The sequence below is a fragment of the Macrobrachium rosenbergii genome, chromosome 54 (assembly GCF_040412425.1).
Source record: "Macrobrachium rosenbergii isolate ZJJX-2024 chromosome 54, ASM4041242v1, whole genome shotgun sequence".
NCBI classification, from domain to species: domain Eukaryota; kingdom Metazoa; phylum Arthropoda; class Malacostraca; order Decapoda; family Palaemonidae; genus Macrobrachium; species Macrobrachium rosenbergii.
Window position 1 is genome coordinate 26263956 of NC_089794.1, and position 24805 is coordinate 26288760.

A 24805-nucleotide genomic window follows, 5' to 3' on the forward strand; every position below is an offset into this window, starting at 1 on the left:
TCAGTAAGAAATGTTTAAAAATCAACATAATTTGTTTATTTCTTTGTCCACTGCAGGCATCTATGGTAAGTCATTTCTTGGTTTAGAGTCCAGTGAACCCCGGTAGAATTGCTTTGCAAAGCATGTTTGGTTTGTCGTGTTTGAAATGCTTTATCTTTAATTCTTTGGGCTTTGGAAAGATGCTTTTGACAGGAGGACGAGATAAAGAAAGGGTCTCATCATGTCTTTGACAGAAGTTCGCAGGAGAAGCATCGCATGGGAAGTATGTGTTCTCAGTGTTCAAAGGGAAGCTTATTTATTCATCAGATGATTCTTGATTTTTTTTTCTTCTATGTTAAACTTTGTATATTTGATAGTTTAATTTTTCCAGCATATGTTACTTTTATTTTTTTGCTTTAATTTATTGATTTCTTGATTTGTTTTCTAGTGTTCCTTTACAGTGTATGGGGAAAATTTACAAGAACACGTCAGTCAGACTGATGGATTTCTCGATTCCTTTTCCAGTTATTCCCAATAATGTATGGTGAAACTCTACATGAACATTATCAGTCATGCGTCAAATCTAATCCCCCAGTAAAGACACCCATAAAATTTATCATCAAGTAAATCATTTTTAAACGAATAATTAGCTACACACACGTAGACCTTGCAGACAATCTGACGCCACTGAAGATCAAAAACAAAAGATTAACATCGCCCGCAAATCAACCAGCAAGGTGCCCTGGCCAAACTCATTCAGTTTTCTCTTCTTACCCCAAAGGCTGATAATAATAATCCCTCTATTTATAATATATACTAGATAAGGAAAGTTAATTGAGCTTACCGACTGGCACGTATCAATTAGCACGAAGACATGGGGGTTCCTCCCCCCCCCTAATTTTTGTTGACTCAGCAGCTGGAAAAATAAGAAACAAAAGTCAGAGATAAAAGACACATATATATAAGAACCACCTCACACACTAATCTATATATATATATATATATATATATATATATATATATATATATATATATATATATATATATATATATATATATATATATATATATATATATATATATATATATATATATATATATATATATATATATATATATATATATATATATATATATATATATATATATATATATATATATATATATATATATATATATATATATATATATATATATATATATATAATATATATACTTGTTGTTAATAGATTTCGGAATAACAAAAAAAACAGATACAAAAAATACAAATTAACGCCATTATTAAAAATAAAAAAATAAATGACGAAGGAATTCTACTTGTATATAAATTCACAAATCAACAAAAATTTATGTGCTTCGTGATAATACCTAAAATGATGAGGTAAGAAGATTTCTGTGTGATGCAAAAGCATCTTGAAATTTTTTACCGCCGCGCGAATCAATTCGCTGATTTTGTTACGCTTATTTTAACCTTTATACCCCTGCGAGGCATTATCAGCTTTCCATCAGAGTCCATTTCTCTCAGAAATTGACTCTCAAAAAAGGTAAGTCAGTCTGTATGTCTGTCAAATCTTGAAGGACAGCTAGCTTGTAAATCACGAGGGAGGTGCAATTCTATGGGTTATTAACATGATGAATTTTGTTGTAAAAGTCTACGGGTTATTTACATAACATTTCACTTACTCGTTCCACAATGCTTTCCACAGGAGAGAGTCAGCAAGGTACTATAATTTTTTTACATTCTTCACTGCGTGTTTATTCTCACTGCATGAATCTTCCTTTTAAACAGAGTTTCCTTCTGCAATCTGGTTTGCAGTGGTGAATCACGATTGATGTGTTTGTGGTGTGAACATTTTCGTTTCCCATAATGATTGGCACTATGAATTTCATATTCCCTTCATTGAATTGACCATGCATCGTGGCCATCTGTTCTGTTATGTTTTATCCTGGCGTTAGAAATGTTGTAAGAGTTATATAAGACAGCATTATTTAACATAAAGAGTATTTTTAAATTTCAGTTTTGTTACAAATATTATTATTCTTCCTCAATTGCATGATACTTTTTTTCATAGAGACAAGATTAGACATAGGAACTGGAACGTTAGATTACTTATCCAGAAATTATAAAAAACTAATAACTTTTAATTTCAAATTTTGTTCATATTTTGAAACTATAACAAATAAAATTAATAACCCAAAGTTGTTCACATGTCTAATAGGTTTAACCTAACTTGTTCGACCAAAGTGAATTTGTTGAATCATCTGTTTTTTTTCCTCATTATACTTTCTTTTCATCTCATCTCATTTTCTTCCCCATATTTTATATAATTCAGACATACATGCACACACACACTCAAATATATATATATAAATAAATAAATATATATACAAATATATAGATATATATGTATCAAATACATGTATAGATGTATAATATCTTATTCAAATGTTACCATTTACATTAAAAAATTCATAAGCTATGACCAGCATGTCACATACAACAAAATACTTGAAACTTAAAATTACAATCATTTCACGACTGATAAAAAAAAACTCTTTCGAGGCAAATTACTTTTTCGTGAATCTAAACTTTTGAAACCAGTCTTTTACATGGTTATCAGTAACTAGTTTCTTCTGTAATTCAAATTATAGAGTTAATTTTACCCAGTGTCACAGAGTAAAGTTTAAAACGAAGTTGCTGATATTATATTTCAATATTACACATTTTCCAAAGTTTTACCATATTTTCAGACATTTATTATTGCAGTTTATATAATAAGTTATGTTTCCTACTAAACTATATTAAAATTATGCTAAATAAGATTTAAGGCCTCATAAATAAAAACATTTAAATTTATGTATAATATAAAACCAGTTAACTTTATATAAAACTAAACAAAGTGACTGCTAAGATCCATACGACTAGGCTAGAATTAAGTCTCCTGGTTGTTCCTGTACAAAATTTTATTTTTTATTCCATCATTTTGTTATATGTTTCAGGAAAAAGAATAGTTCATAGTCTACTTTTGTCAAATTTACAAGTCTTGAATACCAAACACAAAACACATCTCACTCAGTACACTTGAACAATTGCATTTCCAGTTATCAATAAGATAGTCGCTTATATTTTGAGTTGTGATCATATCTTATGGCTACACTTCGAATTACATATTTTTTCTAAAAACAAAAAATTAAAACCCACCTCAATCCCAGTTTTATCAATCTGAAAGAATCCTCACTAGTTCCCTTACAGTCAGGAAAATATTCCTCGCCCACTTAGCCAGACATTTCCATGACAAAATTTCTCATTAATTCCCATAATCATCACTTTTAACAAGTTCTTTAGCTGTTTTCCTAGTCGTCATCTTGATCAGTTCCTCCAGTCATAATCCTCAACAAATTTCCAGACTGTTTCACCAGTTAAATTTTAACACTTATTCCCCCAATCATGATCATGACTTGATAATAAACATTTCCAGCCCCGTTATTTTCATGACAAAATATCTATTCATTTCCACCTTCCCCTTGCAAATCTTCATGACGACCCCCACTGATGACTTCCATCCCAAATCCAACAGCGAGAATGCATCAGCATTCACGTGGGGCAGGCGGGAGTCCAGATGGGCAACGCCTGCTGGGAACTCTACTGCCTGGAACATGGCATCCAGCCAAACGGGATGCTGCACTCGGATGAAGACGGCAATGAATTCAACGATGATTCTTTCAACACGTTTTTCAACGAGACCAGGAGCGGGAAGCACGTTCCTAGGGCCATCTTCGTCGATCTCGAGCCTACTGTAGTCGGTAAGATGTTGTCTGATGGTTGCTTCATCTTAGATTGTGACTTCAGAAGGGGAGTGGTCTGTCACAGGGTACGTTTTCATCTTTGGTACGATCTGATGCTGTCAAGCACTTCCCGGGTACCATGTTGAGTCTTGGCCTTACGTTGGTGAGGCTAGTCTCACCAGTATATAACAATCATATACACACATACATAACACACTCATACATATGAAACGTATAATATAAATATATGTGTGTGTGTACATACATAATAGGTGTGAGTATTATATGAGAGTGTGTTCATGTGTATGTTCGTTCTCCATCAGATTTTAAATATGTATACAAAAGTTATAATCATTTGGTAAAATATTATGTATATTGTTGCTATATGAAGAGACAAGATTGTAGAAAATAGATAGATATAGATAGACAAACAGACAGATAGATAGATAGATAGATAGATAGATAGATAGATAGATAGATAGATAGATAGATAGATAGATAGATAGATAGATAGATAGATAGATAGAAAGAAAGAGAGAGAGAGAGAGAGAGAGAGAGAGAGAGAGAGAGAGAGAGAGAGAGAATTGATCAATACTAAGATGTAGTAACGAAGAAAGGTAAATGAAAAAATGTAAGGACAGTGAAAGAGAAAAATCGAGAAAGGGAGACAAAAAATAAAATATATACGTAAGGAGGAGAGCACGAAAACATCCTTATGGCATAATCCATAAAGTCCATCTCGCAGACGAATAACTTCGAGATATCGACCTTATTAGTCATATCCGTGAATCGGAAATCACTATTTCGAAGGAAACCGTTCTTCAGCCTTGAGATAAATCCATATTTATGTCAAAACGTACTTTACATTTCTCCTTAGCGCAGATGAAACGAACTGCAGATTTTTTTTTACATTGCTGGTATTTATTTATTTTGATTTGAAATCCGCAGTTTGTGGAAATATATATGTGTATATATATATATATATATATATATATATATATATATATATATATATATATATATATATATATATATATATATATATATATATATATGTATATATGTGTATATATGTATATAATTAATTTTAAAATTACACAATATGAGCTATTCAGTCATATTCAGATACGAAAAATATCCCTAATAAAAACCTTGCCTTGTAACATCATTCATGTTAAATTAAAAAAAAGATTAATACATAAATTAACCTGAAAAGGCTCTAAAGCAACATAAAAAATTGGACAAAATATACATATCACCCATTCAATGGAATCAGATTAGAATTACTGTACTGACGAACCCCAGTCTAAATCACTTAAAACCTTAGCTCTCCTCAGAAAAGAGGCGATCCTTCTTCATCCGTCACATAAGGAAAGAGAAATAAATAAATTGACCTGTAAATATTTTCATGCAACAGCAAATATTCGACAACAGTTCAACTGAGCTTGCTCAGAATGGTGGCATTTCCAAACCTCAGCCCAAACCCCTTAAAATCTTGGCCCTTCTCGGTATCAGACAGAAGTGATTTTATGAAAACGAAGACAGTCCTTCTTTAACCTCAAAGACAGCTACTACGTACCGGTAATGTCACCTAAGAATATCTAATGTGGTCGATAGACAGGACCTATTTCCGGCCTGGAGACGAAAGGCCACGGCCGGCGTTCGTCTATGGATGCTGGGACGTCTTTCTTTCTCACGGCTAGGTCATTTTTTATTTCAGATGGCTTTTTTCTTAAAAGGTTATTTTCTTTTATTATCATAAGCAAATTAATTTTCATCTTCTCGTTCGTCTTCTTCTTTTTAGCATTATTATTATTATTATTATTATTATTATTATTATTATTATTATTATTATTATTATTATTATTATTATTATTAGCTTATTAGCTAGACTTTCCCCGACTAATCGTTCCGCTCCCAGCTAATAGGAGGAGGCCCTCCCCTCCCATCCAAGCTTTGACAACCAATCAAAAATCGCTGAAATATTATTATTATTATTATTATTATTATTATTATTATTATTATTATTATTATTATTATTATTATTATAAGTCAATAAATTAATTCAAACATTTATTGAAAACCTGCATTTAAAATTCTAACAAATGAAAGCAATGGTGCGTTGCCCTTTAGATTAGAGATAAAATAATTAGATAAATAATCAATGAAATCAATAAAAGCTAAATAAATAAATCAACTGCCAAGTAAAACAATTAAAAAATATTATATCAAAAACGGTAAGAAATCAGTTAAGAGAACTTAAAGTAATCTAAATGACTCAGCCTCGAAACAGAGCTATCAGCTGTTCTTGCTTAAACAACTTTTTTTCTTTCCCTTTTTTTGTAATGTATATTTCCCTGATCGTATCATTTCTCACTCTACGAAGCCATCTGACACCTAATATTCATCTTAGAGCCTCATACTAATATCGGCCGAATAAATATTTCCCTTTTCGTATCATTTCTCACTCCACGAAGCCACCTGACACCTAATATTCATCTTGAAGACTCATTCGACAATTGACAGAATCCATTAAGCAAATTTGTATTGACGTACTGTGGTTCATTCAAACATTCCAATACAGACTGTCCTAGACTAATGTCTATATGATATCCATGTCTGGCCATTGGCTGATCTGGATGTTTTAGGCTTTCGTTATGTTCAATCTGAAGACAACCTGTATTGGATATCAATTTTATTCAATATCTGGTAAAGACTCGACCTCATTAATCCTTTGTCCTGTCATTGTAATTGCATGTCTGTGTGAATACTGCATACTCAATGTTTCTGATTGTCTTAGAATTAAGGTGAGTCATACACACACACACACACACACACACACACATATATATATATATATATATATATATATATATATAGATAGATAGATAGATAGATAGATAGATAGATAGATAGATAGATAGATAGATAGATAGATAGATAGATAGATAGATAGATAGATAGATAGATAGATAGATAGATAGATAGATAGATAGATAGATAGATAATTTAAATATCATTTTCTTACGTCGTTTTTAACAAATTTCTTCTTTTCAAATATACGTATTTGATTTCGTAAATACTTGCTATGTACAGTTATAGTCTCTTAGCCTACTCATTGTTTTTCATTCATAATAATAATAATAATAATAATAATAATAATAATAATAATAATAATAATAAACATACATATACATATATATATATATAAATTTTATATATATAGATATAGATATAGATATACATACAGCATTTCATCATACGCAGATATCGTTCTTATTATCATTATCATTTTATAATGATAATCAAAACATCATTACCTGATGAAATCTAGTATATATCCACATACTTGTTTTCTGTGAAAAACCGATAATATAATAGTAATGAATTCCACACATTCCCTCTTCGAGACTGGAATTAGTCCTCTGACATTTGCCACTTCAAAAGTATGTAGAAAAACAAAGTAATTTCGTCGAGCTCCTGTCATTTATGGTGGTATGGGCACAACAGTTAAGGATAATACTCTAGAGAATATTAGCCATCATGTCGCTAAAGTAAGCCACACGCTACCTCATGTCAGTAATGTGATCCTGAGGAAATGACGTAATGCATGATAATTATGATGAAAGTACTAAAGAAATGGATAAAATATGACCCTTCTCTCGAGTGTTAATCTTGATGTACTGTTATAATTACACTTAAAATCCTTAGGTTCTATCAGGAATACTTTCTTCATTGTCAGATACTGAGGACAGTAGTCTTCATAAAGCTTAAGGATTTTAAGTGTTTTTTATAAAAATATGCCAAAATTTACACTCAAGAAAAAGGGTTCTTATATTATCCCCATCCTAAACGAATGTTATATTCCTTCATAGAATATAATAGAATAGAACAGAGTACAGAATTTAGACCAAAGACCAAACACTGCGACCTACGAGGTCATTCAGCGCTGAAAGGGAAATCGACAGTAAAAAAGGTTTGAAAGGTGTAACAGGAGGAAAACCTCGCAGTTGCACCATTAAAAAATTGTGAGGGGTGGGTTAAGGAAAGTAAGATGGAAGATAAAGTATATGACCGGAGGTACGGTAAAAGGAATTAAAAGTGTTGCAGCTATGGGCCGAAGGCACGCTGCAAAGAACCTCAAGTAATGCCCTACAGCGCACCGCATGAGGTGCACTGACAGCACTACACTTCTACGGGGGATCGCGGATCACTCTTCACAGTCAGCAGTATCAACGATGATATTAACAGCGACAGAAGTAACATTATTTATCGCACTGATCAATCAAAAACAAAACAAGAACGACGACAATCATAACAAAAATAGCACTGCAAATCAGTATGTGACCTGCTGGCACTGGTTACCCTCCGAAGGCATATTTCCCTAATGAGTGGCAACCTGGGTAAACAGCCCTTCCGTGGAATTAGCAGTGACGTGTCCTTAGCACTAAGTAATGGAATACTTCGGTAACCAAGACAGACAAACAGACAGGCACAGGACATGAATACTTCAACCCCCAAGTGTCAATGGTTTTAGTCACGCAAAGGTAATTCCCCACCTTCCCCCTGCCCGACCCTGCACAGGCCCTGAGTCCCTCATATCCTGTTTATCCCCTTGTTTCAACTTCCTTTTGCTTAACGGTGGTGAAAACAGGGTGAAAAATAGCCCTGTCATGGCTAAAATATAGTTGACGCAGAATTCTTGGACGTGTTTTCAAACGAGGACACCAATCCTTCCCTCTCCCAAATTTCGTACCCCCCACCCCAAACCCCCCACGACGAGCCAACTGGCCAAGGTCACGTGACCTACTTCGACGTATGCACGTACGGAAGTTTGTTATTCAGCAGCTAGCGCGTGTAGGTACAGTCACCTGAATGGTATTTGCTTTGAGCAGTTTTACCTGTTTGCAGAAATCATGTGAACCACTTTCCTCTGATTTTTTTTTTTTCTTCCTGCAAACCCTCTGCAGAGACGTAAATAGCTTTGATTCAGGAATGTGTTGAAGGTGAAAGATGACTCGAGCCGCATGCCGACGTCAAGCTCGTGAAAGTCGTGTACGATTATCCCTCCTACAATAAAGAGTGAATAAACGTCCATTTGATTTATATGGGAGTTCCCCTTACGAGGTCAATTGTTCCCTCTAATTGGCCAGAAGGGGCGCTTATCTAGGGTAATTGCAGACACACACAACGATCAACTATGGTGGGTTTGTGCCTCGCATAGAATAGAATATGTAGAACAGAATAGAGAATTTAGGCCAAAGGCCAAGCGATGGGACCTGTGAGGTCTCATTCAGCGCTGAAACCGAAACTGACAGCAAGAAGGTCTGGAAGGTGTAACAGGGGGAAAACCTCGCAGTTGCACTATGAAAGATGGAAGAAAGAGAATATGAACAGAGGGAGAGTAAAAGGATAAGAGAGGTTGCAGCTAGGGGCCGAAGGGACGCTGCAAAGAACCTTAAGTAATGCCTACAGTGCACCACATGAGGTGCACTGACGACACTACCCCCACTGCGGGGATGCCTCGTATAAATCAATGCTAATGTGCGTTTCTTTTTTTTTTTTTGTCGTCCATACTGCCGCACCAGCAACCGTCAGTAATAATAATGATAATAAATTTCATGTGTATTTGCCGGAGCTTAAACTATGAGAGGTTTTAGAATATAGATATCTTTTGCTTCGTTGGAATGCAAGATTCCAACTCACGTTGACTGATTCCTTTCAAAGAAACCAGAATCTCTAGAATAATGACGTCATCAGTATATCTAAAGGTTCATATATCTATGTGCACATTCGTCATTTGGATAACAAAAATTCTAGTACATGAAATAAAAAAAAAAAAAACACTTATATTCCACCTTGCTGCCCGGATCTTTAGAGGAACAATTATATCCTCATATATAATTAAAAATAAATGTTGGCTTCAAATGTCCATGACAGATTCCGAAACCATTTAGATTTCTGGCCAGTCTCCAAAACTCATTTTCTTTTAAACCTATAGTCAACTATTTTCATTTTAAATTATGGAACATATATTGCGACAAAAATTGAAACTAGTGTGAAAATCATTTCTGCAAAACATGACAATATCAAAAATGCCATGGTTGTTCCTACAGTTCAGTTCTTGAATCAATGACCATAATATACTACACTTCCACCTTTAGCACTAAACTTGATACAATTGACCTACTCTGGATTTGTTATATCTGAAAATAGAAACCTTTCTTATCGATTGGTTGGTGAGCGCAAAACAGACGTACGAAACTGAAGTCTGTCTGAGACGATAAAAATAGGACCATTAACTAAACAACTGACCTTCTGGTAGATGTTCCAATAATATTATCACGAACTATTTCTTCTGAGATAGACAGACGGATAGATGGTTCGTTTGACCCCATGGAAGTCTAACAGACCAAGATAAGAAATAAATTGGATGTAAAGATGAGAATTATAAGAGAACAGTTACGAAAATTATAATAATCAATTGCTCTAGCAAACAAGATCGTCATTTAGCATTTGAACTCAAATATGAGTTTGTTTTCGGGGCAGTCAATTTGTTTGATAGTGTATTAATACGTTGCTATTCGGCACAATTAGCTGCAGAATCTAAACAAGGAATATTATATACTTACATTCAATTCCTCTCTCAAACAAGATTGTCATTTTGCATTTAAAGCCAATGAAGTCAAATTTGAGACCACTTGCTGAGCAGTCAATTTGTTTTTTAGTGTGTTAATACGTTGATACTCGTCACATTTAGCTGCAGAATCTAAATAAGAATCATATTGTATATTTCCATTCGCACGTTTATGCTGAAATTATTATCAGTTTTCATTGCTCTCTGAAATATCTTATAATATTCCTTTTATTTTTTTTTTTTTTTGCTTTTCCAAGACTTTATTAATATCTAAAATAACGGACTAAATATAAATTTTTCCCTATTTTTATCGAACTAAAAAAAACCGTAATTTATGATGATACTGAAATTGTTCTCTTTTTTTGACGAGGTTATTCACGTAACAAAAACGACGGAAACGGGGATTTAGACGGATGATGAAAAGCAAAACGTTGATTTATGATGATACCTCAAAGTCTTACGTAAAATCAGCCTTAGATTAACCTTATTTTCTTTAATAAACTTGGCTTTTATGTCTTGCGTTTTACGCGATAGTATGATCTACCAAAGGTTGGCAATCTTTATCTTTCCGTAGGGAATCAGCTTATTATAATCATAGCTTATTAAAACCTAAAGAAAACACAAACATCTCAGTCTTGCTTACATGAAAATTTATCATAAATGGTACAATATTCTACTTAAGAATACCTTTATATTTATTCTGTTGAAGAATACATCTATATATATTCTGTTGAAGAATACCTTGATATTTATTCTATTTAAGAATACATTTTTATATATTCTATTTAAGAAAACATTTATATCTATTCTATTTAAGAATACCTTGATATTTATTCTATTTAAGAATACATTTATATTTATTCTATTTAAGAATACATTAATATATATGCTATTTAAGAATACATTAACATATGTATATTATTTAAGAATGCATTTATACTGTATATATTCTATTTAAGAATACCTTCATATAAAATTGTTCTTTGTGAGGTTCTGGTAAATACTGCACATTACACAGTTCAAAAACAATCTCTTGATGGCTTCTCTAATTGTAATTAGGTATAGCCTGATGCTGTCACGGGTATAGTTACAAATATTATCTAACTTTCTTATTATTTCGACGCACAACTATAATGATGATGATGATGATGATGATATTATTATTATTATTATTATTATTATTATTATTATTATTATTATTATTATTATTATTATATATAACAAGTACTGATTATCTAAGGAGCTAACATTATAAAACGTCCAAAATAAAAGAAAATACATAATAATTAAATCTGAATGAAAAAGTATCTATCATTTGAACATGAAAAGTTGGCCTAATATAAAATACACATAAACCCTCCACTCTACCAATATATATATATATATATATATATATATATATATATATATATATATATATATTCTTAAATAGGAAACGTATATAAATGTATTCTAAACATTAAAAATCCTACGTGACCTCCATTATACCCCCATAGGAACCGAATTCTTGTATAATTTGGCCACTGGTTCCCAGAGATACTTATCCTACCAGTCGCGTGATTTGACAGCCGACCATAATTGTTTTGATATTGGCAAGTTATTAGTCGGAAAATTCACAAGCATGAAGAGGAAAAAACATGAAGAAGCATATTATAAGGTCCAAAGGCCAGAGCTAGCACAAAGTCATAGTTATATTGAATTTGTTATGTTCCATGGAAGACTAAAATTTCTTTTAATATGAGTTCAAAATGATCGACTACATCAAATCGAATCGAATATTTGTTTTTTTATTCTGATAAAAGTTGAGAATATTCATCGATTAGTGTTAATCTTTTAGTATTTTTTTCCTGGACATCTTTACAGCTTTTCTAATATTTCTTGGACGCCATCTGATGAAACGGTAGGAAAATTGTCACAGCAATTCCTGTGTGTTTGTGTGTGTGTGTGTATATATATATATATATATATATATATATATATATATATATATATATATATATATATATACATACATATATGTGTATATATATGTATATAAATATATATATATATATATATATATATATATATATATATATATATATATATATATATATATATATATATATATATATATATATAGTACATATTCCATTTCACTTCAAAGGAGATTTTATTATTTATTAAATATGCCCAATTTTCCAAAAGGTCTTCGCAATCAGGACCAATTTTTCCCTTGTTGCAATACTCATCTTAATCTATATTGTATTTTCCCCTTATTATCCCTTGAACGTCTTAACTGCTCTAAATGTCTGTTTTCCACAGATGAAGTTCGCACAGGAACATACAAAGACCTCTTCGCCCCAAGCAACCTCATCACAGGAAAGGAGGACGCTGCAAATAACTACGCACGAGGCCACTATACTATTGGTGAGCGATTTTGTCAACTAGAGAGAGAAATGGGAGAGAGGGAGGCGTTGGAAAACTTACTACAGCTTAGTTTCCTTAAAACTTCTGGTTTCTGTAGGACATGGAGAGAGAGAGAGAGAGAGAGAGAGAGAGAGAAAGGCCATAATTAAAATATGTAAATCATCCTTTCTTCTTTCGTTTTCTGTTTGATGTTTGACGATCAATAGATATTCGTTTATGTCTTAGAGTATAGATAACTGAAGGAGAAATGTCTTACTGGTTGAAAGACAAGATTCTGCTTTAATAAAATCTAACTTAAACTAACTCAGTCTGACGTATCTTAGGATGAGCCGGCCAAACCAACTAAACTAACCTTGCCTAAATCACCCCTAACCTAACCTACTGCACTAGCCTTGTTCAACGTAACCTAGCCTAACCTGATATAATGTAAACAAAACCAACCGAAACTACGAGATTAAGATTGTCTGGCGTAACCTAATCATTTCTAGCATAAGTTACACCTTATCTAACTTTATAAACTCAACCTAGTAAAGAGATCCTCTCCAACCTAATTAGTCTCTCCTAGCCTAGCCTAGCCTAAGCCAGCTTGACCTTAATTCAACCCTTATCTAACCAACAAAACATTCTAAGCTTGATCTAATGCAACCTAATTTCATCTAGCCTAACCTAACCCAAGCTAATTTCATTCAACCTTCATCTAGGCAACAGAATTTCCCTAGCCTCGACAAATGCAACCTAACCTAACCTAATTCAGCCCAACTTTATTTAACCCTGATCCAACAACAAAACTTACTCAAAACTATCTAATACAACCTAGCCCAGTTTAACACAACTTAATTCCACAAAGGTTATTATTTACCTTGGTCTGAATACGGCAGGAAGGGAAATGAAGGACGTCTGCATGGAGGCCGTCAGAAAGCAGCAGGAGGCGTGCAGCGGATTGCAAGGATTCCTCGTCTTTCACTCGTTCGGAGGAGGCACTGGCTCCGGCTTCGGCTCGCTCTTACTCGAAAACCTCTCGCTGGAATTCGGAAAGAAGTCGAAGCTTTGTTTTTCCATTTATCCAGCTCCTCAGGTAAGTCGAGGCTTAGTTTCTAAAAGTGTAATTAGACTTATTTGCCAAAATACACTTCTGATTATTAACTTTAGATCTAATTTATGTGTGAATAATTCTATATCTGAATATTTAATCCATTTATGTATTTACATGACAGACTTGAAAGAATTTATTTTTGGCTCGTATTTATAAACTAGCTGCAAATCCTTGTATTTATTTATCTAGTTGAATCGTTCTTAATTTAAATTATGTTTAAGTCTTTCCAGTATATCTGTCCTCTGGAAAACCGTTCATTAACTAAACGGCACCTTGCCCAGTTCTTCAAACATGGATTCAGAATGGCGATTATAATATATCATTAACAAAATTTTAGCTAGCATTTATGAAATCACTGCAAATCCTTATATTTATTTACCTAGTTGAATCGTTCTTAATTTGAATTATGTTTTAGTCTTTCCAGCATATATATTCTCTGGAAACCGTTCATTAACTAAGCGGCACCTTGCCCAGTTCTTTAAACATGGATTCAGAATAGCAATTATAACAATTATATTATATCATTAACAAAATTCTAGCTTGTATTTATAAAATAGCTGCAAATCCTTATATTTATTTATCTATTTGAATCGTTCTTAATTTGAATTCTGTTTTAGTCTTTCCTATATATCTATCCTCTGGAAAACCGTTCATTAACTAAACGGCACCTTGCCCAGTTCTTTAACCATGGACGCAGAATGAAAATAATAATAATACATCATTAACTAAAAGGTGATTCCCGTTGGAAACAGGTGTCCACAGCAGTGGTCGAGCCATACAATTCCATCTTGTTCACGCACACGACGCTGGAGCACTGCGAAGTCACATTCATGGTAGACAACGAAGCCATCTACGACCTCTGTCGAAAGGAGTTAGACATCACGAGACCCACCTACACCAACCTGAACAGGATGATCGGGCAGGTCGTGTCCAGGTGAGAAGTTTGTGAACTGTCAGTACTGTTCATTCTCTCCAAGCCTATATTATTCCTTCTTTTCGTGACTGTTTATAAAATATTTTTTTTTAGCTTTATTCTTGTTCGTTGAGAGGATCTGGCTAGTGAACAGAGTAGCTGGGCAGCCTGGCGTTTGTCAACAAAAATATATGATATGATATGATATATATATATATATATATATATATATATATATATATATATATATATATAGAGAGAGAGAGAGAGAGAGAGAGAGAGAGTGTGTGTTTGCGTGTGCATAACTAAGAATCTACATTTCCAACTCTTTCAGCATCACGGCGTCCTTAAGATTCGACGGAGCCCTCAATGTCGATTTAACCGAATTCCAGACGAACCTTGTGCCTTATCCTAGGATACATTTCCCACTGGTAAGTTTCAGCACCTGGGGAATCAAATGTCAAGTTATTTTTCCCACTGGTAAGTTTCAACATTTGGAATATCAACTATCACATTTCCCGCTGGTAAGTTAAAACATTTGGGAAATCAAACATCACATGATTTCCCACTGGAAAGTTTAAACGTTTAGGAAACCAACTCTCACATGATTTCCCACTGGCAAGTTCAAACATTTGAGAAATCAAATAGGACATAGTTTAGCAATGGTACTTTTAAAAATTTTAGGGCAATGAATATTAAATCTGATGCTTGCTTATTTTAGGCAACTAATGATTACACTAACTACTTTCAAATTCTCTACATATACTTCAATTGGATTGCATAAACATTTCACATAATTTTTCATCACACTGCATACTTTCAAAGTTAAAGAGACCCAAATAATCTTCTGGGTGCTTTTAAATGTTAGGCAAACAAAAATCACGTGGCAAGTTTTCAAAACAGAGTTTTTAAATTTACTGCTTTCTATTATCTTTTTACATAGTCATGTCCCGTAACAATGACAAGTAAATTAACCTCATGGTATAAAAGGTGTTATTAAATGATGCTTTTAACTGCCTAACCACTCTAACGAACGTCATAACTAGTTAACAAAAATTAAGAACAAGTAGTGGAATTGGTTGCTTATAATAAGGTAAGACTAATTAAAAGCTAAAATATACTAACAGCTAATAAACCTATTATTTCAAGAGACACAAAAGGTGGTGTCTACGCCAGACTTTAGATTTTTAATTGCAACTCATAATATTTCAACCACATTTGATTCCTTTATGTATGCCTGAATAACATCTTGTAATTTGTCAAGTACAGAATTGTACTTTGAATCATACATGTGATATACACAACAATAGGTTACGATCCTACAAAAGAGAATATTTTTAATTAATCTCTCTCTCTCTCTCTCTCTCTCTCTCTCTCTCTCTCTCTCTCTCTCTCTCTCTCTCTCTCTCTCTCTCTCTCCACAGGCAACTTACGCACCTGTTGTGTCAGCAGATAAGGCCCAACATGACAACTTCAAAGTCGTCGACATTACTAAGAAGTGCTTTGAACCAACACATCAAATGGTAAGTTATAAAGATCTCAGAGCTAGCAATCAAATTTCAAAGTTGATAGAGCATTAAAAAATATTTCAAGGATGGTAATAGATATCTCAAAATAATCAATAAAAACACTTACTAAAAATATTAAGTTAAGCATTATAGATTGCAATGAACATCAGAGTTCTCAAAGTGTGCCATGGTGTTAAACAGTCAAACTGAGATATTAAAGTCAATAAGAAATCCCTTATCTTAAGTTATAAAGAGCTCAAAGTTTGTGAAATAAAGATTTTGATTTAAATATTTAAGAGCTTATATACCAGCTTTATCATATTCATGAACAAAATAACCAGATGCAGGTTGACGAGCTATTTGCAAAATGATGCAGAAGTCTCGAGGAGAAGGACCTTTTTTTAAGCCGAAGGTCCTACAAAAGTAGATCTCGGAGGGATATTTTCTCTAGAGCACACCTATGATGATGATAATCATAATTACAAAAACTGGAGTAAATATATATTAAGTATGAAATGCAGTTACAATTTAGTGACCCTTTTCATGGAGATGTTCAGAGAAAGAAACAGTTGTGTTGATGGAACAGTCAATCCAAAGAAACTTAACATCGATGACCATTGCAGTTGTGATGCAAAGTTACTTATTTAAATTAATCAATAAGCAATCCAAAGAAACGTAGAAAACGTTTTTCTGTTCTCTTAATGATATAAGGATTTGAATTCGATCCCGTTTAGGACGATACGACCTGAGCATGTTACCTCATGATCCAATGCGCCTCTGATCACAGAAGCATTGAACATTGAGCTAAGTAGCTGATGGTCAGTCGACTGTTATCTGTAGCAGTTTCCTTTAACGAAAGGGGGTGAGGGAAAATATTTTTCATTATGCAAAAAGCTGACAAAACTCCCTACCTGGTTAGTGTGAAACCCATCCATTCATGCCTGTTTCATGTCTGTCAATTTGTGTCCAACAGGTAAAGTGCAACCCAACAGAAGGGAAATATATGGCTTGCTGCCTCCTCTTCCGTGGTGATGTCATCCCAAAGGATGTTAACTCGGCCATATCTGAAATCAGGACGAAGAAATCCATACAGTTCGTGGACTGGTGTCCTACAGGATTCAAGGTGAAGTATTCTTTCGTTTGCCAAATATCCCTGATGTCTGAAAAAAAAGATTTTTTTTAATCTTAGAAAACAGATTTTTGTTTTTCTTAGAATACTTTTAAATTCTGATGGCGTCCGCAATAATTGTAATAACTAAGACCTTTTCATTCAAAGAACATAAAAATTTTTAAAGATCATGAGAAAACTTTATCAGTGGCTTCTGAAAAATTAATTCAATTCTTCTGAGCAATTTGCAGATGAAAAAGAAAGGAAGGTAACACTATAAATTGGTAAATGTAAAAGCTGAAATCATAATATAGCTATCTCTGTAGGGGGGTAGCACCGTCAGTGCACCTCACGTGGTGCATTATGGGCATTACTAAATGGCGTTTGCACCATCCCTTCGGCCCCTAGTTGCACCCACTTTTTAACCATTCACCTTACCTCCATTCTAGCTTCCTTCTTCAATTCTGCCGTCCAACCTCTCTAAGTATTACTTCTTAGTGCAAATGTGAGGTTTTCTCGCAGTTAAATATTTACGTCATTGTGCTTCATCTCCTGTATTTATAGGATCTCATTATCTTGCTGTTCAACCTCTCCAACTCCCTCTTTTGCCAATTTTAAGCGATGAATGGTCGAAAGTGCCTCAGGGCTCGATTTGACAGCCTAAATTTCATAAATCAAATCGAAACAATATAGCTATTTTGTGACTTAACATACAGGCACGCTACCACAACCTGGTCCTTGCAAGTAAATGCAGAAGTATGTTATAACCACTTGTTTATTTTACAGGTTGGCATCAACTACCAACCCCCAACAGTAGTTCCCGGAGGTGACCTGGCGAAAATGGACAGAGCAGTCTGTGCCCTGTCGAATACCACAGCTATCAGGTCAGCCTGGGAGCGCCTTGACCATAAGTTTGACCTCATGTTTTCCAAAAGAGCCTTCGTCCATTGGTACGTTGGAGAGGGGATGGAAGAAGGTAAGTTGTCGTTTGCTGTGGTTTGTTAAATGTGACAGGGAACAGCTTTTAATTGAAAGACAGAATGACGTGAAGGATAGGAAGATAAGCAGTAATACAAATAAATAAATCTTTAACATATGAAGCAGACATTAAAGAGAATGTAGTAAATTTTTAAAAAATTAGATTGATAAAAAAAATTTTGTGCCACAAATTTTAAACATTAAGATACCATTAGACATGTTCATTTAAAGATAATTGTATATCTAAATCTTGCCATAGAAGAATAGTGATGAATTATCACATTATGTTTCAAAATTCAAGTTAAAATGTCATATGAAAATCTATGATAATTAAGAATTTTTTATAAATAAAGAAATTTACTTTATTCACAGCCATAGAAAAATTAGCCAAAAATTAATTTGCATTTTGTATAATATTGATTGGATAAGTGAATCGATAGCGTTAAGGAAAAATAGCCACATTGCAATTCCATTTTCAGCAGAAACGATCCAAGAATTAAAATCTAAGAACAAACTTTCATTGTAAGATGAACAAACGTACCTGAAACTATGACAAATTAATCTTAAAGTTAAAAGAGTTTTATTTTTGCTTCGAAACTAAATTTATCAGCTAAAACAATTTAAAGATTTGCATTCCAACGACAGACTTCCCTCGACAAAACTTACTTGTAGTCGAATGGATTTCTTTGCTTCTAAAAATGCATGGACCTGCAGCATAGTGGCACGGTGTGGTTTGCGAGTTGGGTGTGATTTGTAAACAATGCTTTCTTCTTCTTGTTTGTTCCCCTGATCCTTGTTTATTCCTCCTGAGCGAGTTTTCTTATTTTTTGTCACTGTTTCATTTGTTACATTCAGCTTACGTGTTTTCACTAAAGACAAATGAGAGGACATTCTCTCATTCTTTAAGAATGAGGTGACAACTGTTTGCCCATTTCAGCTCACATTCTCTCTTCTTCGCCCATTCCTGCGTTTCTTTTCTGCATTTCATTCTCGAATTTTTAACTCTAACCTTATTCTTCTATATTTCCTCTTATCCTCTGTCATCCTGGCCTTAATCTTTATTCTCCTTCAAAGATATTCTTTATTAAGCGTTGCTATCCTTATCCATTTTTTATTATTTTACACTAAATGTGTTACCATCTTTATTACATATAAACAGTTCTCCTCCCCCCTCCCCCGAGACCAAGCCTCACACGAATATCCACCCCACAACCTCACCTCCCCTCCCATATCAAGTCTACCCTTTCAACCCTTATCCCTTCTAAACTCTGCCGTGCTGTGCCCTACTGTCCCGTGCCGTGCCGTGCTGCGTGCGTGCGTATGTATGTGTGTGTGTGTATGTGTCTACGCCCCGAGCAGGAGAGCTGACGGAATCGCGAGAGGACACAGCAGCCCTGGAGATGGACTACTACGAAGTGGAGTCTACCCAGGAGGAGATGGAAGAGGACGAGTACGGCGAGTACTTCGACTAGATGGCGCTGCCGGCGTCCTCCCGGGCCGGTGTTCTCCTGGGCAGCATCCTTCCGCCATCCTTGATTCGGTTCTCGATCAGGTGCCAAATGCCTCCAGAAAGTTAATTGTCCTCTTGTAGAAGTAGTCGTTCTTAGTGGTCATGTTCATTCATAAAAGATTGATAGTCATTCGTAGTGTGAAAGGGGAGGAAATTAATTGTCCTCTTGTAGAAGCAGTCGTTCTTAGTGGTCATATTCATTCATAAAAGATTGATTGATAGTCATTCGTAGTATGATAGGGAGAGGAAATTAATTGTCCTCTTGTAAAAGCAGTCGTTCTTAGTGGTCATATTCATTCATAAAAGATTGATTGATAGTCATTTGTAGTGTGATAAGGTGAAAAATTATATTCATTCATAAAAGGTTGACTGATATTCATTCGTTATGATAGGGAGAGGAAACTCTTGTCGTTCTTAGTGGTCATATTCATTCATAAAAGATTGATTGATAGTCATTCGTAGTATGATAGGAATGCCTCCAGAAAGTTAATTGTTATGTGGTAGCAGTAGTTCTTAGCGGTCATAGTCAGGTTAATAGTCATTTGTAGGATGATAGGGAGAGGAAATATTGATATTAATTTCCAAAGTTCCATGCATTAAGCAAATCAGTATTCAGATTCTTTCAAAATACTATCCAGTAGTAGCAATAGTCAGTCATAGTGGTCATTCCCAGCAGTGATAGAAGTAATTATGATCAGAGAAAATATTAGTATACCAATTTTCAATATATTTATTAACTAAACTAATCAACTGCCGTGATCACCTCATATCCTTTTAATTTGTTTATCTCCTGAACTCAAGAGTCTTTAACTGATTAAAAAATAAGCCTTAAATTCTTATCATACATCACGCAATTTCCATCCAGTCCTTCAACAGCTTACTAAAGCTGTGTTTCATGATTTCAGTCCGAAGCACTTTTTAGCCTTTAAGTTAGATCATGGAAATATTTGCATGTGAGAATCAAAATCTTTGTACATATGTAAATAATACATACTCATAGCTATTCATATTAATGCTTACGCATGCAAATTAGTTATTTAGTTCCCTGTATATAAATTTAGTCTACGTGTCTAACTCTTGTCGAGTCGAGAAATGAATTCATGAGATAGAAAGGTGAGCTAAAGTTAAAGAGATGACATTTAGACACACATTACGAGGTTAACAAAATGAATTGTGAGCTAGAATAAATCTATGAATAACTGCAACATTTAGTACAAAACAAATGTTATATATATTTTTTTGCCAATCGAAATATTGCTGACCAGTCGTGACAGCTATCTTCCAGGATACTTCTTTAGAATGATTCTTTTTCCTACTGTTCTATTTTTTTCACTTATTCTCTTATTTCCAGGAAACTGGAAAAGTGATTATGGAAAAAAAGGTGGGGTGGCTTATTGGTCCCTCAGAATAAGTCACCAGATGACATAAAAAAAAATTCAGCCAATCAATTTCAAGGGCCAGAATGGCTGATACCTAGTTATAAATAAATACTGTTTTCAACCTTAACGTAGGGCAGGGTCTCTGCCTCTACGTTTTCCTTCATTTTCCTCTTCGATTAGGATATGGAAGCACTTTGTTGCCCCTTCCAGCCGCCTCTCCTTTGTAGTAGGTCTCTACATTCAACTGTCCTTGAGATAAGATACAGACTATATTAATTTTGGCAGACATATAAGCTTTTTCCTAATATAAGATGATGGAGAACTAAACAAATATGTCACAATTTGATACACACACACGCACACATACATACATACACACACACACATATATACATACATACATACATACATACATATATATATATATATATATATATATATATATATATATATATATATAGAGCTATTAATAGATCTCTACAACTATTAATATCTGCAGTGTCCCTTCATATACAATTTATTTTCCTTTCTTGAGTAAAAACCTAAAAAGAAGCACACGCACGCACACATACATACATACACACACGCACATATATACATACATACATACATATATATATATATATATATATATATATATATATATATATATATATATATATATATATATATAGAGCTATTAATAGATCTCTACAACTATTAATATCTGCAGTGTCCCTTCATATACAATTTATTTTCCTTTCTTGAGTAAAAACCTAAAAAAAGCACTGCTATGCACCCACGCCCTTAGACAATGTTTTAAAAAAGTAAACAAAAATAGAATTTCCGGTTCATTCCCACTTGAACATAATCTTACAATTCTGAACTACTCTCTTCCTTGCACCTCTGACTACTCAAACGGCAGGTAGGCGATGGATAGTCGACTGAATGGCTTTGCATGTAGGCAGCGCTCTAAAGAAGCTTCCTTTTTGTAGATTCTTGTAGATATATTTCTTTAGTAGCTTCGACTACAATGAAAATATCATTGATTTTTCATGTCGATTTATTTTTACTTCGTCCACAACTAGACTTTGTAATTCACTCGCTATCACGCTAATGCTTTCCTGTCATTTTTTTACATTTTTGGGGGGAGGGGTAAGGGACAGACAGCCCTCCTGCCACCCCTCAGCCTTGAAAATCCGGAACTTGCTGCTTTCTTCTGTGTCCTTTCAACCTCTTTGACTCTGATCAGCGTAAGACCTTTTAAATCTGTCGTGACCAAAATGAGAAGGATTAATAGACTCATATATTTTCTCGCCAGTCAAGAACATTGTTTTGTTCCTAATCATTCATTTATCATTTAGTTTTAAGTATCTTTAATAACTTACTCTCATGGGTCATCACTATTCTTTTATAAAAAAATCTACTAAATATTCCTTTAATCTTGTCTCTAAGTAACCATATCTTTCAAGTTCTTGGGGCAACTAACTGTAAATTCGAAGGTCCGTTTTTTTAATAGCTTTACTCTTTAGGTAAATGGTATATGATATATATTCCGAGATAGGTCTTAAACTTTTATATGACTTATTTTTCTATTTGTTTATCTGTTAACTTAATTATCTATTTATTTGTTTGTTTATTCGTTTATTTTACTCTGTACTCTTTCTAATGCTGTGCATGAGAGCTTTCTAACCAACTGCTGCTTCAGACACTGGCGAATTGGACTGTGATCTGTACGACACTGGTTTGCCTTCGAGACATTTCCGTGAATATTTTTAACTGATTCCTGTGGTACATTTATCTTTTATTTCTATTTATTCTTTTTAAAAATCAGTCATTTTCGTAAATAATATAATTTTAGGTTTATATTTTCTTTGGCTGATTACTGGTTTGCCTTCAAGACATTTCAGTAAATATTTTTGTAGTGAGTTCAGTGATACCTTTGTTTTTTTTATTTTTTTTGTTTTTTTAATTCAGCAAATTTCGTGACATGTATAAATCATAAAGTTACATTTTCTTCGACTAATTGCTTTCACTGATTACTTTTTATTTTATTCTTTTTAAATACTTTTATAAATTTATTTCAGTCAGTGATTCACCTCATTCATCTTGTTTTTTTTTTGTTTTGTTATCTCAGCTTCGTTTCATTTTATTTTATATTATCTTATCCCTTTTTTATTCCCATTCATTAATCAATCATCTATCCATCTTCCTTCAATAAATCATTGTATTCTGTAATTTCTTATTCCCCTTTTCTTAATACGTTTCAATAAGCTATCATCCGTCCATTTTCCTTCAATATATAATTATTCCTTTTTTTTCCTTCGGTGTATAATTATCCATTTTTTCTTCAGTGCATAATTATCAATTTTTTTCTTCAATGTATAATTATTCATTTTTTCCTTTCAATGTATAATTATTCATTTTTTCTTCAATGTATAATTATTCATTTTTTCTTCAATGTATAATTATTCATTGTCCCTTCAATGTATAATTATTTTTTCCTTTCAATATATAATTATTCAAATTTTTCTTCAATGTATAATTATTCATTTTTTCTTCAATGTATAATTATTCATTTTTTCTTTTCAATGTATGATTATTCATTTTTTCTTCAATGTATTACTCATTTTTTTCCTTCAATGTATAATTATTCATATTTTTCCCCGCAGGTGAATTTACCGAGGCCCGGGAGGATTTGGCAGCGCTGGAAATGGATTATCACGAAGTTCAAGAAACACCCGGAACAGACACTGAAGATTACGGCGACGAGTATTAAGGATTATACAGCAGTTCTCTCTCTCTCTCTCTCTCTCTCTCTCTCTCTCTCTCTCTCTCTCTCTCTCTCTCTCTCTCTCTCACTAGTGTCTAATGCTATACATTTCAAATTTATTCATGTCTTTATTGTTGTCTCTCTAACTAGTGTCTTATATTACATTTTAAATTTATTCATGTCGTTATTGTTGTCTTAATATTAATTAATAAATCTCTCTCTCTCTCTCTCTCTCTCTTTAACCAGTATCTTACGTTATACATTTTCAAATTTATTCAAGTTGTTATTGTTGTCAGCTAACAGTAGATAATAAATTTCTCTCTCTCTCTCTCTCTCTCTCTCTCTCTCTCTCTCAACATCTCATCAGCAATACAACAGTAAATTCAAACCGTTACATTATTCTCAAGATAAATATTTGTTAGCGCGTGGGAACTCTCTCCTTCAAACTATGTCAACATATTGTTCTTTTCACAACTTATTAATTCCTGCTCTTTGAGTGAGAGCTTCTCCTGTTATAATGTCCGCTTCATCTATCATAAAGTATCAATATCAACTGCTAATCAATCAAAAAATAATGTTTTTTTTTTTATTTTATGCAAAGGCCAATGGTGCTATATGTAGCTGACGTTAGTTTGTGTAAATTGCCTTTTATTTTTCTAAAAGGACCGTAGTTTTAGGTATTATTATTATTATTATTATTATTATTATTATTATTATTATTATTATTATTATTATTATTATTATTATTATTAT

General features: G+C 33.4%; 1 protein-coding gene across 1 annotated transcript; it reads left to right on the top strand.

The window, feature by feature from the left end:
- The first annotated feature begins 3542 nt into the window (after positions 1-3542).
- On the top strand, positions 3543-24125 carry LOC136834530 (tubulin alpha-1D chain-like). Its single transcript, XM_067097119.1, has 9 exons — positions 3543-3783; positions 12707-12811; positions 13690-13886; positions 14657-14838; positions 15152-15248; positions 16242-16340; positions 17299-17448; positions 18220-18409; positions 23952-24125. The coding sequence occupies exons 1-9, from the start codon at positions 3600-3602 to the stop codon at positions 24056-24058; spliced, it is 1311 nt and encodes a 436-aa protein (XP_066953220.1). The 5' UTR covers positions 3543-3599; the 3' UTR covers positions 24059-24125.
- The last annotated feature ends 680 nt before the right edge of the window (positions 24126-24805 follow it).